Genomic DNA, 19,987 nt, shown 5'->3' with positions numbered 1-19,987 from the left:
ATTTATTAAAAAAATACTACTTTTGTCGGTGGAGTCTTTGTGGCAGCTAATGATATGAGGAATACACATTCCTCATACTTTTCCCACATACACACACATTATTTACAGCCTATATTTTTCGATAGCCTATTGTAATAAATATGCACTGAAAAAGTATTCTTGAAGCACGTATATGAAGAGAGCACCCCCTTAACCCCAACAGAGCTTTGAAGAGCTCACTATTGTTCCAGTTGGGTTTGAGAACCGGTCATTACCGCTGATTAGCGCTGAAGAGTTTGACAACCTTATTGACTGTCAAAAACACTCTTTTCTCCTAATCTTTCCGCTTTTGTCCCTTTGCACACTCAATAGTGTGCTCTCCATTCCCCAACCATATTTATGCCTCTTTTTCCTTCAATAAAAATCTGTAAGCCAAGGACTGACAGACTTTAAACATAGCCTATGTTTGTCCTTCCTTCTCACAACAAAAGTGGCATTAAAGGAATGTATAAGTAATACAGTAATTCAGTTTTTCTGTAAGCAATCAAAGCACAAACAAATAAGTAAATCAGTAAATAAATTATAGCATTCGGTTGTGCATTTTCGAAGTTTTCGATGCTTTTGATCTCTGGCTTGCTCGTTTTGAAACCGAGGCGCTTCGCCCTCTCGTTGACCTTCTCCTGTCAGAAAACATTACGGGACGGCAAAACCAATCACACGGGGCGGTTAACGCGTCTGGACACGCAGTTAGCTATCAGGTTAAACACACCACTGTAGCCTACATTTACCGAATACTGGTAATAATAATAATTTGTAACTTATCAACAAAATGGTTGTCGGGGAAAAACAAAACAAAACATGAATTTAGTTTAATATTGGTAGTAATTGATGAGAATAAGTCTGTATGGTTACTTTGAGCATCAAAGTTTTATTATAATAAGTCCTTTATTCACTAAAATCTTCACTATCGGCGTACATGCTCTAAAACGCGATCGTCTAACATCGAAAATGACCAGAATTGAAATGACCAAGCAAATAAAAATGAGATTCTATAAGAGTAACAATTTAATGCGTAAACACCTTAGAAAACCCGGGAGGTCAAATGTTTCACCATGAAGTCCTTTTCAAAATTAACCAAAAGTGTTAAATATCATTTCCGTAGGGGCACATAGGCTATTTGTTTGAGGCAATCGATTACAAAAGTAGATAGTTTTTTTTTTCCCGCGTTTGCCCCCACTTTGCTCTCACAAAAAGATAAATACATTTTGATGATAAAGCATTCCGTGAATCCCAAGATTCCAGGCTGGTGTAACAGCCTTAAAAAATTAATAAATTAAATGAAATGCAATAAAAAACACGGCCTTTGATACGTTAAGGCAGGCACTAATGTGCTTGTTTATCTTGCTGATTGTCTGTCTCGATTTCCATCGTATGTGTTAATTTTTTCATAGTCTTCCCTTATAGCCCCTCGGGCCGGTTCGGTGCGATGTTAGATGTCACATTCGCTGTCACTTGAAGTGATGGAGATGGCCGACGCAGCGGCTTTGCTCGACAGGCTCGCTTCTGGGCTCGACGCGTTCCCCAGTCGGTCTACAGCACCATCCTCTCCAGTTAGGGACCGAACCGAGCCATTAGACAACACCTGCTGCTGGAACCTTTAAAAAAAGGAAAAAGGATGGTGTTCAGATGAAGGATTTTCTATTAAAACTCTTTTATTATGAAATGATGTTCTGCTTATTCCCGGCTCCAGGTTTAGCCTAGGCTACTAACGGAATGCCCCGGAAGAACACGATAGGGATGCTACAGCCAATGCGCGCAGCTGTTGTCTAGAAATCTGTTATATGGCTTAGTTTAATAAAATGAATGGCAATGTAAAAAAAAAAAAAAAAAAAAAAAAAAAAAAAAAAAAACTTATTTTATTGGTCTAAACACATTTTAACCATAAATAGGCGGATTTTAAAACAATCTATAGGCCTAAATTTTTAACAGTTGTGATTCAATATTACCCAATTTAACGTTGTTAATAGCATATCCGCTTATAAATGTAAACTTAAAACAAAATACAGAACACAATTTTTCAGAGGTAAATTAGTGAGAAACGTTCCTTATTCGCTTTAGCTACTACAGCGAGCACCTTGCACAAAAAAAAAACAAAAAGCTTATTGACATCACGGTAGAAGTTCTTCAATTCACAGCTGAACTGTCGAAATCAAGATTAGTTATTGGCCTAAAATGAAAGTAAGTATCGTTTAATCTAGGCTGCATTTCTTATTTTCTCGTTAATTGTTATTTCGCATATCAAAAAGGACTTTTACCCAGTGATGTAGACTAGGCCCAAACCATAGCCTAATTACACACACAAAAGCTAGCCAATGAGTTTTAGTCGTAAGTGACAAGTAACAACATTTTGTTGCAACATGTGACGGCACTTATTACTATTATTATTTTTCAGTAATAATGTAAATAATAATAATAATATAAACAAAAAATAAGTCCAGGAAATGTCGGATTTAAAACAAACAAACAAAAACATACAGCTAAAGTACATAGCCTACTAATATTTGGTGAGTAGCTATATCGATCTTTTATTTTATTATTAATATTATTTTTTGGTATAGGGTGTTGGTTTATTGTTGACAAGTGACAGTAGGCAATGTTATGCTTTAGCCTATAGCCTTTCCTTTATTAAATGTGTATATTTCGTTTAAATTATATATTTTAGTTTATATCCATTTTATAGCTAGAATATGAAATATTTGCTCAATATGGGCCCCATGATTAAAATGGGAAACACACCTGTTTTTAGCGGCTGCGGCTCTGTCCCTTTGTCTTCGATTTTTAAACCAATTCCCCACTTGAGTGGGAGTGAGTCCCGTAGCTTGTGCAAGCTCTCTCTTTTTACTCGGATTCGGATAAGGATCCTGGAGGTACCATTCTCGAAGTAAATGCCGGGTCCTTTCTTTAAAGCAGTGCGTCTTTTGTTCTCCATCCCAAATTGTTTTAGGCAGAGGGAACTTCTTCCGTACCCGATATTTGTCCACTGGTCCTAGCGGGCGGCCTCGGAGCTTCTCTGCCTCCTGGTAGTGTGACTCCAGCCAAAGTGCTTGCAGTTTGGAATGAGACTCTTTGGTGAACTTGTGGTTCTCCAGAATGTGGTAAAGATCGCGGAAATTCCCGGTGTGGAAGGCTACGATAGCCCGAGCTCGCAGCACAGATTCATTTCTGTTGAGCACCTCGCAGGCAGCGGGTGCCACGGGCAGCGACCACAGGAATCTGCCGAGACGCTCGATGTCTCCGCTCTCTTCCAAAGTCTCGCATACCCCCGCTACCTGCTGGGGACTGAAATTCAAAATTGGCAACTGAAACATGAAGGCTTCTGATTCCCCCTCGCAGTCCTCTCTACATCAAGCACAGTTCCGTGCTTTATGCGGCTTTTCTCTTTCTCCCACGGTCGAATCCAGACAAAAAGGCAATTCCAGAATCAGCTGATGAACGTTAGATGATGTAAAGAAATAGATATCGGTCGCTCGGTCGGTCTGAGGCTTCCTCGAGAGTTCGAGGGCACGAGCTTATAGCACAAGAATGATGTTTTTGAGGAGGGAAAAGACGTGCAGTCCGCTTCTGATTTTCTATTGGACTTGGCAGTTTGGTTGCGTGGTTTCGCCTGTCAATCACTGTCAAAGGGGGGCAATCACGCGGAACTGAGCTTGAGTAGATTTCAGCACCTCCCAGACATCGACAGCGCCTTTCAGAATGTAAACATCGGCGACCTCTGCTTTTACCGAGTCCCCGCGAGTTAATTAGCCTGTACTCGATTGCGTATTTTACGCAGATTTTAAGTTAAGTTTATGCGACGTTAACTAGCCTACTTTCTGAGAATTTTAAAACCTAATGGAAGGTAACAGTGTTGTCTCATCTAGCACAAAATGTTATATTTAAGCTGTCACTCGTTGGACTTTTTATAGCCTAGTCTTAACACAGGGGAGGACATGATTGGCTTTTTATCGTTCTGAACAGGCGAGCACAGGCGTTTCCGACGCGCGAATGTTCGGATTGAAATGACAAATAACATTAAATGAGATCATCCATTAGTCGTGTTGATTTTCCGAAAAGAAGTCAGTCGTCCACCCCGGAGTCTCGCTTGTGAAGAATTATGGCCAGAATTGAATGACCAGAATTGAAATGACCAAGCAAATAAAAATGAGATTCTATAAGAGTAACAATTTAATGCGTAAACACCTTAGAAAACCCGGGAGGTCAAATGTTTCACCATGAAGTCCTTTTCAAAATTAACCAAAAGTGTTAAATATCATTTCCGTAGGGGCACATAGGCTATTTGTTTGAGGCAATCGATTACAAAAGTAGATAGTTTTTTTTTTCCCGCGTTTGCCCCCACTTTGCTCTCACAAAAAGATAAATACATTTTGATGATAAAGCATTCCGTGAATCCCAAGATTCCAGGCTGGTGTAACAGCCTTAAAAAATTAATAAATTAAATGAAATGCAATAAAAAACACGGCCTTTGATACGTTAAGGCAGGCACTAATGTGCTTGTTTATCTTGCTGATTGTCTGTCTCGATTTCCATCGTATGTGTTAATTTTTTCATAGTCTTCCCTTATAGCCCCTCGGGCCGGTTCGGTGCGATGTTAGATGTCACATTCGCTGTCACTTGAAGTGATGGAGATGGCCGACGCAGCGGCTTTGCTCGACAGGCTCGCTTCTGGGCTCGACGCGTTCCCCAGTCGGTCTACAGCACCATCCTCTCCAGTTAGGGACCGAACCGAGCCATTAGACAACACCTGCTGCTGGAACCTTTAAAAAAAGGAAAAAGGATGGTGTTCAGATGAAGGATTTTCTATTAAAACTCTTTTATTATGAAATGATGTTCTGCTTATTCCCGGCTCCAGGTTTAGCCTAGGCTACTAACGGAATGCCCCGGAAGAACACGATAGGGATGCTACAGCCAATGCGCGCAGCTGTTGTCTAGAAATCTGTTATATGGCTTAGTTTAATAAAATGAATGGCAATGTAAAAAAAAAAAAAAAAAAAAAAAAAAAAAAAAAAAAAAAAAAACTTATTTTATTGGTCTAAACACATTTTAACCATAAATAGGCGGATTTTAAAACAATCTATAGGCCTAAATTTTTAACAGTTGTGATTCAATATTACCCAATTTAACGTTGTTAATAGCATATCCGCTTATAAATGTAAACTTAAAACAAAATACAGAACACAATTTTTCAGAGGTAAATTAGTGAGAAACGTTCCTTATTCGCTTTAGCTACTACAGCGAGCACCTTGCACAAAAAAAAAACAAAAAGCTTATTGACATCACGGTAGAAGTTCTTCAATTCACAGCTGAACTGTCGAAATCAAGATTAGTTATTGGCCTAAAATGAAAGTAAGTATCGTTTAATCTAGGCTGCATTTCTTATTTTCTCGTTAATTGTTATTTCGCATATCAAAAAGGACTTTTACCCAGTGATGTAGACTAGGCCCAAACCATAGCCTAATTACACACACAAAAGCTAGCCAATGAGTTTTAGTCGTAAGTGACAAGTAACAACATTTTGTTGCAACATGTGACGGCACTTATTACTATTATTATTTTTCAGTAATAATGTAAATAATAATAATAATATAAACAAAAAATAAGTCCAGGAAATGTCGGATTTAAAACAAACAAACAAAAACATACAGCTAAAGTACATAGCCTACTAATATTTGGTGAGTAGCTATATCGATCTTTTATTTTATTATTAATATTATTTTTTGGTATAGGGTGTTGGTTTATTGTTGACAAGTGACAGTAGGCAATGTTATGCTTTAGCCTATAGCCTTTCCTTTATTAAATGTGTATATTTCGTTTAAATTATATATTTTAGTTTATATCCATTTTATAGCTAGAATATGAAATATTTGCTCAATATGGGCCCCATGATTAAAATGGGAAACACACCTGTTTTTAGCGGCTGCGGCTCTGTCCCTTTGTCTTCGATTTTTAAACCAATTCCCCACTTGAGTGGGAGTGAGTCCCGTAGCTTGTGCAAGCTCTCTCTTTTTACTCGGATTCGGATAAGGATCCTGGAGGTACCATTCTCGAAGTAAATGCCGGGTCCTTTCTTTAAAGCAGTGCGTCTTTTGTTCTCCATCCCAAATTGTTTTAGGCAGAGGGAACTTCTTCCGTACCCGATATTTGTCCACTGGTCCTAGCGGGCGGCCTCGGAGCTTCTCTGCCTCCTGGTAGTGTGACTCCAGCCAAAGTGCTTGCAGTTTGGAATGAGACTCTTTGGTGAACTTGTGGTTCTCCAGAATGTGGTAAAGATCGCGGAAATTCCCGGTGTGGAAGGCTACGATAGCCCGAGCTCGCAGCACAGATTCATTTCTGTTGAGCACCTCGCAGGCAGCGGGTGCCACGGGCAGCGACCACAGGAATCTGCCGAGACGCTCGATGTCTCCGCTCTCTTCCAAAGTCTCGCATACCCCCGCTACCTGCTGGGGACTGAAATTCAAAATTGGCAACTGAAACATGAAGGCTTCTGATTCCCCCTCGCAGTCCTCTCTACATCAAGCACAGTTCCGTGCTTTATGCGGCTTTTCTCTTTCTCCCACGGTCGAATCCAGACAAAAAGGCAATTCCAGAATCAGCTGATGAACGTTAGATGATGTAAAGAAATAGATATCGGTCGCTCGGTCGGTCTGAGGCTTCCTCGAGAGTTCGAGGGCACGAGCTTATAGCACAAGAATGATGTTTTTGAGGAGGGAAAAGACGTGCAGTCCGCTTCTGATTTTCTATTGGACTTGGCAGTTTGGTTGCGTGGTTTCGCCTGTCAATCACTGTCAAAGGGGGGCAATCACGCGGAACTGAGCTTGAGTAGATTTCAGCACCTCCCAGACATCGACAGCGCCTTTCAGAATGTAAACATCGGCGACCTCTGCTTTTACCGAGTCCCCGCGAGTTAATTAGCCTGTACTCGATTGCGTATTTTACGCAGATTTTAAGTTAAGTTTATGCGACGTTAACTAGCCTACTTTCTGAGAATTTTAAAACCTAATGGAAGGTAACAGTGTTGTCTCATCTAGCACAAAATGTTATATTTAAGCTGTCACTCGTTGGACTTTTTATAGCCTAGTCTTAACACAGGGGAGGACATGATTGGCTTTTTATCGTTCTGAACAGGCGAGCACAGGCGTTTCCGACGCGCGAATGTTCGGATTGAAATGACAAATAACATTAAATGAGATCATCCATTAGTCGTGTTGATTTTCCGAAAAGAAGTCAGTCGTCCACCCCGGAGTCTCGCTTGTGAAGAATTATGGCCGCTGACACAAAAAGGAAACAAATTAGGAAAGATTCGTTCAGTTACGGAGTCATTGATATGAGTTCGTACGTAGACATCTGACAGCTCAGCGCAACAGTCACAGGCCTGTCAAATTTAATATCGCGCTGTTTAGGATGAAACGAGTCTTAACTGGACAAACCATCCCGCCTTCCAGCTGCACGTGGACACGAGTCTGCTGATCTCTGCTAACCAGTAGCTACGCTAAAGACTATTAACAGCTTACATAAGCAGTTATAATCGACCATTTCAGCGAAAACTAGGCCTATTTTAAGCAAATAATTTCGTCCTAGGTATTTTAATTGCTTTTTTAATTGACATATATTTTGATTAATCTAAACTGTTCTTATATCACAACACTTTGCATCAATGAAATATTCTGAGTTAATTTGGGGATTAATCAGGATTTGCAACATCATAAAAAATGTGGTAGGCTATCATATCAGCTGCAGCTCGCATTAAATAAGAAAACGCATGGATAGCGCAGATGGTTTGAAGTGTCGGGTCAGATTATTTCACGGCTGGCTACAGTGGAACAGTTCATTCTGACGGAAAGCCCCTGATATTATTTTCACAGACCCACACATTTCATTTGAAGAAAATCCTTCGGGCCCTTTTTGCATGATGTATGAGCTGCCCGTATCTCTGATTTTAGAATGTGTACAGAAGCTGCTCATTTTCATGCACTGCAGTCCCGACATGGAGACGGATTCTTCTTTACACCATCAAGATTAGCACAATTTAACCTGCACACCATTACCAACAAGTTACATTCGAAACAAATATCTGTAAAACTGATCATAAAATTAATTCAGCTAAAGCAATAACAAAATACTATTTATTTATTATTTAAATATTTCATAATAAAAGAGGCATAAATAGCATAAAAAGTTAAATATAATCAAATCTATGGACCTCGGATGCATTTATTAATTACTTAATGGTTCATTCATATTTAATATTTAATTAATATTTAACTAATTTAAAGCAACAGAAACTTTTAAAACAAGAGAAAATAGATAAGAGAAGCCCCTTCATTTTACATTTCAGTAGGCTACACTGTAAAAAATTGTCCTGTAAATTAACGGTAGTATACTGGCAGCAGGGTTTCCAGCAGTGTACCGTAATTTTACAGTTTTATTACCGTTTTCTGAATTACGGCTTTTTTGTAAATTAACGGTAGTATACTGGCAGCAGGGTTTCCAGCAGTGTACTGTAATTTTACAGTTTCCAGAATTACAGCTTTTCTGTAAATTAACGGTAATATACTGGCAGCAGGGTTTCCAGCTGTGTACCGTTATTTTACAGTTTTCTGAATTACAGCTTTTTTTGTAAATTAACAGTAATATACTGGCAGCAGGGTTTCTAGCGGTGTAACGTAATTTTTCAGGAATCATTACTGTATTCTAGTTTTTTTTTTTTTTTTTCTAAACCGTAGAACTGGCAATTTTGCCAATCATTAACTTTATTAAAAATATCTGTATTTTAACAAATTCACAAACTATCATTTCATTTATACTAAAAAGTGGCAGCAAATAGACAGAAAAGAGAAGACCAAGGGGGTATTTCTTATAGAACACTATTTATTTAAGCGCCCAACCAATAATTCAAATGCTTTCTCAAAAAAAACAAAAAAAAAACAAAAGCAATCAAAATGGAAGAATCAGTCTTTGTTTGTCTTAGAGAAAGATGAGATGAAGAGAGAAGAAAATTAACCAATTTACAAAACAGACAATGTGCAAAATGAACCCTGCAGAAGTCTGTGGACATATTTAAACTAATTTAAGTTGACCATATAAAACACAAAACAAGCAGCCATTTTAGGTCTAGCTTTGTGCTATGTGTATGACAATATATGGGCATGGGCTTGGAGTGTACGTTCCCCTAAAAACAGTCTTTAAGAAATGGCAAACAACTTCTGAACAAGAATCTTATTTTGGTGTAATAAAAGTCAAAACCTGGCAAGGATTTGTAGAACAGTCCAAGAACGTTTCAGAAGCATAAAACTGTCACCAACTCTGATGCAAGTGTAGCCAGGGAGGGGTGTAGTCTGAAACATAAACATAGAGAAAAATCCTTTTTAAGTTAAAATATCATCAGCAGAATTTTAATAGAACGTAACAAAAAACATGTATACTGTATAACAATATAAAAAATTTCAGAAACTTAGGACCCTACGATTTCCACAATGTGAAAAACATGGAGGCAATCACGGAATCCAATCATCAAAACGGAATTAGGCAAATAATGTGGATTGTCACAGAATTTGTCACATTTGTGATGAATATAATAAAATAGTGTTGTACACTAACTGAAATCGCGATGTGGATTAGTGTATTAATGAATAAAAGTTACAATATTATGTTAGAAGTTGTACTAATAATTTTTGTAAAGTTATCCAAAGGATTAATTAGCTAATCAAAAAAAGGAACACTAGATTAAAGGGGGGGTGAAATGCTATTTCATGCATACTGAGTTTTTTACACTGTTAAAGAGTTGGATTCCCATGCTAAACATGGACAAAGTTTCAAAAATTAAGTTGTGCGTTTGAAGGAGTATTTCTGTTCCAAAAATACCTCTTCCGGTTTGTCACAAGTTTCGGAAAGTTTTTTTCGAGTATGGCTCTGTGTGACGTTAGATGGAGCGGAATTTCCTTATATGGGTCCTGAGGCACTTCTGCCGGAAGAGCGCGCGCTCCAGTATAGCAGAGCAGAGAGAGCACAACAGACTTCACTGATCAGAGCGAAAGCGTCGCCAAATGTCACAAAAGAAGTGTGTTTTTGGTTTCCAGGGCAAGACAACCCTGCACAGATTACCAAAAGAGAAACAGCATTAAGGGACCAGTGGATGGAGTTTATTTTTACAGAGCATCAACGGAGTTGTGCAAGTGTTTTTGTTTGTTCCCTGCATTTCGAAGATGCTTGTTTTACAAACAAGGCCCAGTTTGACGACGGATTTGCACATCGTTTATTTCTTAAAGGAGGGGTGAAATGCTCGTTTTCACTCAATATCCTGTTAATCTTGAGTACCTATAGAGTAGTACTGCATCCTTCATAACTCCAAAAAGTCTTTAGTTTTATTATATTCATAAGAGAAAGATAGTCTGTAACGATTTTTCCCGGAAAAACACGAGTGGCTGGAGGCGTGACGTGTGGGCGGAGCTAAAGAATCACGAGCGCCAGTAGGCTTTTGTTGAGAGCGTTTGGAAGCTGTGACATTACCGTGAGGAAAAAAACATCCAAAACAAACCATGGCTAACAGTCAGATTCAGCGTATATTTATGATCCAGAATCAGATCCCGAGGCTGAAACTGAACGAGAGCAGCAGCAGCAACGACTCGCTCCGAGCAGGGCTCGAACCCGCAGTTTTTGTGTAACCTGGGACTGAACAGTTGCAACAACATAGGGGTTGTAATGAGTGTGGACTGTATCATCTTCAGGGTAGTTCTCAGTGCCACTGACGACTTTTTTTTGGGTCAAATATAGGTTTGTGGATATTTTATTTATAAAACCGTTTCTTTGCTGTAAATTATTTTATTTTATGCAATGCAAACTACAGGGACGCAACGTTAGTAACCAAAATGAGTCACATCAGTCTTTTTCAACTGACTACTTTTAAATGTTGATTTTTTTTTTTGTTAAACAAGTTTAAATGTGAGAAATATTCCATGTGTGTAAACTGTGAAATAAGTTGTATTAAGAACTGTATTTAATGAAAATGTATGTGTAACTTCACTTGCCTAGATGAAGTCCCATTTGAAGTCCATTCGATTTTTTTGTAGAGTGGCAACCTTTGGATTGACTGTAGTGGACTTCTTATTCACCACCTTCCCCGTCTTCTTGGAGACTACCTTGCCTCGGCAGGTCTTTGAGCCTCTTTCTGGGTTTATTCCATAGAATCATCTAAGGAAAGTTGCATTAAAAATTAACAAAGTGTATAATAACCATTTTTCAAAATTCTGATTAATTAATTTGGTTTAGAATTTAGATTAATTTTGTAAAACTTTATAATAAGTATAAAGTAATAAAGCACTTATAAATCATTTGCAAACGATCTATATATATATTCTGACTCGTTTGGATTTAATGTGGATCTACATGCCTTTCTCCTATTTTCTCCGTGTCTGGCATGCGAATAAAACCACATTTGACAGTGTTTCAGATGATGAACTGAAAAAACTGAAATGGAAGAACACAAGTAGAACACAGGAGAAAGGTTGAGGTAACTAGTTTGCAAATAATTTATTACTTTACTACTGTATACTTATTATAAAGTGTTACCACAGATTCTAAGAGAGTGATAAAAACATACGCAAAAAGGAAAACACTTACCTTTGAAAAAATTCTAACCTCTAGCCTCTTGATACTGCAGGTTGAAGATGTAGTACACAGCAAACACTGTTGCAACTGCAGTCAAAAATGTTGACTGGACACTCACAAAAAAAAAAAGAAAAAAAAGAAGCAATTTTAACAATTGTGCACAACAGCAATGTTAACAATTTTATATCTCAGCCATCAGTAAATGTTTCTTCTTCATCATGTGCAATGACACACTAACCCAGCAAAATCAGATGAGGATTGGCAGGTAGATTGAGTGTCTTCTCAACATCAGATGCAGATACTGCAACCTGTAGAGAACACACAATACACAAATAATAATATTACATAATATAATGTGGTGAAGTGGGAAGAAGAAAATTAAATACTTACATCTGCATGTGAAACCAGTCCATCTTCATGTTCCTGGAAGTGGGACATTAACGTTAGAATCTTGACAAGCAGGTGTACCATATCTTTGTTCTCATCCTGGGACATCCTCCAACTTTTCATTAAAAACACTTAAAAATATTCTGTCTACTGCTCTCTCCTCTTCCTCTCTCTCTAACTCTCTCTCTCTCTCTCTCTCTCTCTCACACACACACACACACACTCTCTCTCTCTCTCTCTCTCACACACACACACACACACCACACACACTCTCTCTCTCTCTCTCACACACACCACACACACTCTCTCTCTCACACACACACACACACACACTCTCTCTCTCTCTCACACACTCTCACACACACTCTCTCTCTCTCTCTCTCACACACTCACAAAACTGTATTTGAGGCTGAGGAACAAGTTAGAATGTAAGTGAATGAAGTAACGTTTCCTCTGTGATATAGAGATTTGTGCCAATAAATCCAGTGCAAAATTAAAATTAAAATGTGCTCACATACAAAGACCACTTTATTAACAATAAGTTAGAATATATTTAGATTACACTCTAACTAGTTTTAGATACGACTTATATTGAAAGACTAATGTGTCACTCCGAAAACAAACGTTTCTCACCATAACGTTAACGCTAACGTTACTCTTTCCATCTATCCAGTCAAGTGCTCATGCAAAAGGCGATGAGTTTATGCTTCCTAAGTAAAATCAAGTTTACAGGCCTATTTTCGATTTCCCAATATATAAGGATAATATATAAGTTACCAACTTTATACGCACCTAACTTAGCAACATTAATGCAAAAAAACAAATCCTCCATTGTAAACTACACTGGGTTGGCGCCAATGCAAAATGTAAATATAATTGTGCAAATAAGTGTTTCAGAAAATCAGGAAAACACACTTACTTCATATCCTCGTTATCTGCAATCTGTAATCGAGATTATATTTGAGATAATATCCGTTTTATTCACAGAGACTGATGATGCTTTTCTCTGGTATCAGACGCTAACCGTTGCTCCCCTCCCCCACCGATCACGTGCTCATCTTCTACCGTTGCCGAATATGTTCAATTCATATCCAATGAAATAATCAGCGAACGCAAGTATTTTATATTTAACTATTTACAAGTTTAACATTTACAGGATTTTACACCAGGAAAGAAAAAAAAACGATTCAAATCCTTCACAAACACACACATACACACTTAACTTTCAGGAGAAATTTGTAAAAATTGCATACATGCTAGTTCACCGTCTTGGCAAGATTTGTCAAAGGTAAATTAAAATATTGTGCCCACATTAAAAAAACGCTGCAGTTTAAGATAAAAATGTATTCAGACTTTGATCTGCTTACCTGTAAATGAGCCTCAACTTGAGATGAAATCCATAAAACTTTGACTGAATCCATGCTCCTCCATGCGTCAGCTAGCCTTTGGTTGCCCCTCTCCCACCGATCACGTGTGCATTTACGGTAAGACACCGTAATTTTAGAAAACAGTTCAGTACTGTATATTTACGCTGTTAATATGCTGTAAATTTACAGAAATTTTTTACAGTGTATATTTGTCTGGAAAACATTGAAGGTTTCATCAGAGATATGTTGGTTATAGGGTTTGAATTGGCCCGTACTCCACACCGTGGGGCCATACGAGTATATGAAATAGGAAAAACGTTGTTTTAGTGGCCTGACAAGTTTAAGCCTTTAAACATTTAAAGGCCCATTCATATTTAATGGTATTTCTTGTTATTTTGAAATAGCCAAACATTTGCTTTTGTGTTGCTCCAAAAAGCGTCACTGCCTATAGGTTCAGCTGTGTAAAGAAGTGACAGACGTTCCTGCAATTACAGATTTGATAATATTTTCAATTGACATTTCGAGTGATTGAGTATTTTTTCAGTGTTGAAATTTTGATGGATTTAAGTAGGTGATTAAACTAAATGAGTGTAATTTGTAGTCAAATGCATAAGCTCATTATTTAAACAGCTTTTTAAGGGTTTACATTTCTATTAAGTGTTTACATTTCTGTTATTAAGTGTATCATTCTAATCAACGGGAAAAAATGTAATACATTTATATAGAGTGATTCATGTAGACATAAATTTATATATAGTATGCTTTCATACAACTGAGTAGAACAAAATGATTGATTGTCATTGATAACGTGTTTCATTGTGGTGACGAATTTTGCATATATACTAAATGCAAGCAACAATAAATTATTATTTTAGGCATTAACTCTCCTCTTGGCTTTCCAGTAATTTATTCATGTATTGTGTACTTTGAAAGTATTTTCTATATAGTTTATGATGTTTATGATCACTGTTTTCTATTCATTTAGTCATAATAATGATTAGAAGAAAATGATAACACTGAAATAATCAAAAATTTCTCATTATTAGAGTTTCTTTTTTAATAACTAAGGTATAATAAAGGAAAGATCATTGCTCTATAATCCACATTTTTCTTGTGAGACAGTTAAAGTCATCCGTTGTGGACCACAGATTCCCACGGTGTGGGGTCACAGCATGTCCCACCAAAAAAAAAAAAAGAAAAAAAAAAAAAGGAATAGTGGGTGAGGGGCCATTAGATGACCCAGATTCCTCTGGATGTGCTGTGCTGCCTATACAGACTGTATAAGAGCAGGCTGCTCTCATGTCTCTCTCTCTCTCTCTCTCTGTTATCTCTACCTCTGTTTCCCTCTTTCTAAATCCACCATAAACATTTCTTTCACTAACACTTGTTAATATACACTGTCTATACATGCCTCCAGCTAGTATCACAGTATCATGCTTTTGTTGTCCAAATGGCCTAGAGTACACATCTGACTTTGTTTAGCCAAACTAAGGATTATCCTTCATCAAGCATGTTGGATCAATGACCATTAGATTGAATTTTCAGAAAGCATTGCTACAATCTCAGAGGCCAGAGAGCAATTGCTCCCGCTGGATTATATTGTAATTAAGGTATCATGCCAGTAGTCATATTAACAACCCCTCTGGTGTTCTAAATATGCAATGGTTAAGCCATAAATGGGCATTTAGAGTGACAGGGATCCCAGGATCATTTTTGCAGCTGAGGATAATGCAGTGGATAAATCTGCTGCTTGGATGGTGCCAAACAGCATTAGAAGAGCTGACTTTGTATAAATCATAATCTATAACAGAGAATATCTAATATCCATAGAAAAGCAGACAAATCTGTATAAGCAGACAGCCACACTCAGGTTCACACTTCCAAATTCATGATCATCCTGCATGCTCAGTCCTTCATAGGGGTTGCGATGCTAATTTTAAAATTAAATATGCAATAAAATGCGATTTCTTTATTATTATTATTATTATTATTATTATTATTATTATTATTATTATTATTATTATTATTATTATTATTACTATTATTATTTAAAATCAATGTGATGCAACTGTCAAAATCAAAATGAAGAACTCATCATGTCAATAAAAAAGCCTCATCGAAAATATCAGATACTTTTTTAGATTGTAAAATGTCATGTGATGCAACTCCTAAAAGAGGCAAATCATTTTTGAATTAATAAATCATGATGTTTGTGGAAAGATACTTTTTTCCTTAAAAAAATATATATCCTATTGTGCTTCCCACAGGTTTGAAAATGTATTTATGGTGGTAGCTGCGTTGAAAACCTACACTACACAAAAATGGTCAGCTACATGTGACAAACAACATATAATTTGTGATTTTTACAAATATTTGCACTTATTGATGTATATATATATATATATATATATATATATATATATATATATATATATATATATATATATATATATATACTTAAATGATTAACAAAATAAAATATTTAGTTTGTTGATAGATATTGATATAGGTGTTAGTGGAAGACTTCTGCCATCTGCTGGTTACAGAAAATCTGTAGGAAATACAGTTTTAGAAAAAAATACAGTTTTGAATGTGGCTGGAAATCCATTTATGGTTAGCTGAAACTTCTTCGCCTTCATGGAGAACGTGGCTCATGATTGCTTAGCATCGGCAGACTGGAGCGCAAACTCCACGAGCGATTTGAGAAAGTGGCACTGAGGCATTTTTTTTATTATTATTATTTATTATTATTATTTCAAAACAATTAAGGTTTTAACATTTCGGGCGGATAAAAAAAGTATAGAGGATAAAACTAACGGAAAGCAAAAGTATGTTAGTCCTACCAAATATAGCCTCCCTGACACAGGTTAGTGCAGGAATCACATTGTAGCCTATATAAATATATAATATAGCCTATAGACGTATATACATTTAGCAATTAAGGTGTCGTACACTTTTTTGAGTTATTAAATATGTTTTTGAAAATGGCTGAAAAATCTACATAAATACGAAGTGTTAAGTATACAATTAGGCCTATTTATTCGTTTGTTAGTTTGTTTCAGGCTGTCACACTGAGGAGATTTTGTACTATAATAATGATAAAGAAATCGTTTAATTGACGATTGTGAACATAAAATGTACATAAAATGTACATAAAAAAGTGTAGGCTATTCCATTTACAAAGATTGTATCAGCCACTGAATATGTATTTAATAATAAATATTATAATGATTTAATTTAAATATTTTAATCAAATACACTCAGTATATATCCTAAGCCTGCACACTGAAAAACTGTTGATGTAGAAACTATATTTTTCACTCAGATATTGCTAGTAAATTTCAGAATTAATTACAAAGAAATGGCAAGTAGCAAATTTGAATTAAATGTGAAACTGCATGTGATGTAAAACGACTGAAATAGCCTAGTGCTTTTTTCTAGTAAACTTACTTTTATAGTATTTAGTATTTGTTTTGTTTGCATCTAATTTCTTTGAAGAACTATAGATTAATACATAACATAAAAAAAACATTCCATGTTCCATAAATATGTAGTAGCTAGACGTTGAGGTGGTTGTGTTGGCTTGGTTTAACTGCTACTGCTAAAATGACTGTAAGCTTTGATATCATGTATTGCATAAATCTGTCCACATGAACACACTGCTATATATAACCTATGCAGCCTGCACACACATACACAAACAAACAGCCCAAGGTGAGAGTGAGTGCACCTTCAGTCTGTTCAGAAGCAGGCCTTATTAGGAGGAGCCCAGAGGGTGGGAGGAATGTGTGTGAGGAAGACTGGAGTTCCCAGCAGTCTGTGCATGATGACTAAACCATGTTTAACATTATGATACGGCACAAGAGAGCTCCAAGCTTACTCTGGCTAATCGGCTTATTGGGAACGAATGTAAATCGGCTCAGAAGGTGCAGTTGTAAATATGACTTGTTTGGCTGGAGGGTCAAGCTATCGCTCTGTGCGAGAGAGATTTTGTGATTCCCTAGTAGAGGTTCTGAGGAAGTGGTGATTGGATTAGTTGGAAAAAGGAAGGATGCTCTTTTGCATAAGGCTATAATGGCTTAGTTTTACAATCTGTCCTTTCTATGTTTATATTCATTGCTCTCTTTCTGATGATTCATTCTTTGTATTGTCACACAAGGATTGCATGTTAGTCGATTCAGTTAAGTTGTTGTTATTTATTTATTTATTTATTACTTTTGCCATTATTTATAGGACAGTAGAGTATAGAAGGTCAAGCAAAGGTGACAGTGAGGGCATGGAACAGGTCTGATATAGTCACGGGTATATTTTGCATTTTGTTTTACATTTTTTTAAATTTATTAATATTAAGATGAAAAGAGCATTTTTAAAAATATACTGACCTCAAAGTGTTAGAACCACAAATTATCTTCCGTTACACCCCAGCAAATCCAAATTCATTGCTCAAAGACCAGCACTTAATTGATGTTGTAGTTGTAAAAGTTTAATACACTCAAGCTGTACAAAGCTGCCCTCAAGTTGAATGACATGCTTGCTTGACCTTGAGCTTTACAGACCACTACTCTTTACACCCAAACACACACATCTCAGTGTCCGCACACAGCCCACTCATCCTGAGAGTCTAAAAGTGTTCACCAAAGTAGATCATGCTCTATTTTGAACTCCTCAGGTGCATGTTCTAAAGACGGCCTTGTTTCCCAATCTGGTGCCTATGAAAGAAGTGATGGGATTAATTAAGGTTATAACGAGCCCATGGGGATTCCAAGAAGGTGCTATAAATAATGTCTGGAAAAAGTTTGCTGCACTTGACCACAAATATCACCACATTTCAAATATAGAAAGAATTATTAGCATAGCAGCTTAAGTAGGCTCTCAAGGAAAGTATGTTTAATTTATATTTTAAAAAACTGTGAATATTTGTTCAAGATTTACATGTTATATACAGTACATACTTAATGTTTTAGTTTTAGTAAAAAAAAAAAAAAAGTTTGTATTTTAGTTAGTTATTAAACAAGTTTATTAGCTTGCCTGGATTTTCAAAACATTTGTAATAAGTAAAATATATATATTTAAAAAAGCTACATTTTTTATTTTCATTTTACACACAGTACAAATTTACTATTTCATTTTTTTTGTAAAAAACAAACAAAAAAATAGCATTTTTTAATTTGATTTGTTATTAAACAAGTTTAGTGACCTAAGTGGATTCTCAAGGAAAACATTTATATTTATATTTTATACAGTGCACACTTGTTTTAATTTTTAGTAATAAAGTGATTTCAAACATTCAAAGTTTTAGCTTGTTTTGTTCAGCTTTTGTTATTAAGCAAGCTTTTAAATTTAATGAAATATTTGCTACAGAATTATATACCAGTGTTTGCTTTATTGTAAGTGCATAGCATGAATTATAAATCAACGGTAGAATAACACTGCTTCTATAAACCCAAGTATAGGTCAGGATTTAGGAGCCAGCTAGTAAGATTCAAATCATCTATTTTAGGAAGCAATGACTTGCCTGCCATGGGACATATTTGAACCACAACATAACACTTTAAGACAACATACATACATACACTGCATTTGCATGGGTTTATGGCATTGTAGAATAAATCCAAATGAATCTGGTTTCATAGTTTGGAATATCAATAGACTCAAATAGACTCAGATGTCCTTTTCTCAGCAGCACTGGAAGCGGTGGTTGTCCTGTGATAGTTTCAACTCTGCCCATGCAGTGATCTGGTGTACATGTTTAATACAAAAGAGAAAGTGCTGTCACCGAGGTGCCTTGTGTGGATATGAAGCCGTTGAATTATGAAGAGGGCCAATGGCACCCATGCAACTTTCATGATGCCTGCTCTCCATGTCCGTGCACAGGGAGCATCAAGAGCATCTCGTGGGTGTCAGCTTGTCCGCTTTTTCTGCCTCAGTGAGCAAAACTCTCTCTCTCTTTCTGCCCCCAAATAATCTCTCTCCATACCCCCCCCCCCCCCCCCCCAAACACACACCACTTTACTACACTCTCTACCTGTTTCCACATTACATATGCGCTTGCTTGGCTCTTTTTTTTTCTGCTGTGTGTCAGTCTTAATGAGCTCAGACTTATGAATGAAGCGAGTAAGAACATCGAATGGATCTTTTATAGGCAACCTATGAAAACTCAAGCTTGGTTTGTATTTGCCTAGACCGAGGATGCACATAAAGATTATTTTTATAATATAAATTCATTATTTTGTTTTATTATTAATACTTTATAAGAAATAAGAATAATAAGGATGCTAGAACATCAAACACACAGGAGACAAAAAATCTACAAAGATCTATATGCGTGATTTCCCTCATTTATAGCCATAATGTACAAATTAATTTGGTAACGATGAACAAGAGTTCTGCATTTATGAATCGTAATGTTATAACCTCAACATTTACTAATACGTTTGGAATACAAAAAGTGATATTTGTTAACATTAGTAAGACAATAAACATTTTAATTCACATAAACAAAGATTGAAAGATGCTTTTAGTTCAAGCTAGTTAATGCATTAATGTAAACAAGTGAGACATTTATTAATACATCAAATGCATGTAGGTTATAC

At 36.5% G+C, this 19,987-nt stretch overlaps 2 protein-coding genes and 1 long non-coding RNA gene across 4 annotated transcripts; all 3 read right to left on the bottom strand.

Annotated features, from left to right (window-relative positions):
* Positions 1–431: 431 nt before the first annotated feature.
* On the bottom strand, positions 432–3,724 carry LOC113063365 (homeobox protein SIX6-like). The gene is made up of 2 exons (XM_026233693.1): positions 2,776–3,724; positions 432–1,634 (listed from the first exon to the last, which is right to left on the bottom strand). Exons 1-2 carry the CDS (start codon positions 3,345–3,347, stop codon positions 1,469–1,471), a joined length of 738 nt encoding a protein of 245 aa, XP_026089478.1. The 5' UTR covers positions 3,348–3,724; the 3' UTR covers positions 432–1,468.
* A 454-nt stretch (positions 3,725–4,178) lies between these two features.
* On the bottom strand, positions 4,179–7,611 carry LOC113063366 (homeobox protein SIX6-like). Its single transcript, XM_026233694.1, has 2 exons — positions 5,941–7,611; positions 4,179–4,793 (listed from the first exon to the last, which is right to left on the bottom strand). The coding sequence occupies exons 1-2, from the start codon at positions 6,510–6,512 to the stop codon at positions 4,628–4,630; spliced, it is 738 nt and encodes a 245-aa protein (XP_026089479.1). The 5' UTR covers positions 6,513–7,611; the 3' UTR covers positions 4,179–4,627.
* Positions 7,612–11,163: 3,552 nt separating this feature from the next.
* Positions 11,164–13,428, bottom strand: LOC113062756 (uncharacterized). 2 transcript variants are annotated; one of them, XR_003278585.1, is made up of 5 exons: positions 13,395–13,427; positions 12,947–13,088; positions 12,031–12,063; positions 11,653–11,948; positions 11,164–11,223 (listed from the first exon to the last, which is right to left on the bottom strand). It is a non-coding gene; the product is annotated as an uncharacterized LOC113062756 (long non-coding RNA). The 2 variants fall into 2 exon arrangements; XR_003278586.1 differs by lacking the exon at positions 11,164–11,223 and adding an exon at positions 11,441–11,499 and having other exon boundaries at positions 13,395–13,428.
* Between the last annotated feature and the right edge of the window lie 6,559 nt (positions 13,429–19,987).

This window comes from Carassius auratus, chromosome 45, assembly GCF_003368295.1.
Source record: "Carassius auratus strain Wakin chromosome 45, ASM336829v1, whole genome shotgun sequence".
In the NCBI taxonomy this organism is placed as follows: Eukaryota; Metazoa; Chordata; class Actinopteri; order Cypriniformes; family Cyprinidae; genus Carassius; species Carassius auratus.
Note: the sequence above shows the minus strand (reverse complement) of the source record. Positions and strands in the feature narration are given on the sequence as shown.

Excerpts from the sequence above, each read along its gene's own strand:
- LOC113063366 (XM_026233694.1), bottom strand. The coding sequence starts at position 6,512 with ATGTTTCAGTTGCCAATTTTGAATTTCAGTCCCCAGCAGGTAGCGGGG. Across the intron at positions 4,794-5,940 it reads GCCGCAGCCGCTAAAAACAG|GTTCCAGCAGCAGGTGTTGT; the intron begins GTGTGTTTCCCA and ends CTTTTTTTAAAG.
- LOC113063365 (XM_026233693.1), bottom strand. The coding sequence starts at position 3,347 with ATGTTTCAGTTGCCAATTTTGAATTTCAGTCCCCAGCAGGTAGCGGGG. Across the intron at positions 1,635-2,775 it reads GCCGCAGCCGCTAAAAACAG|GTTCCAGCAGCAGGTGTTGT; the intron begins GTGTGTTTCCCA and ends CTTTTTTTAAAG.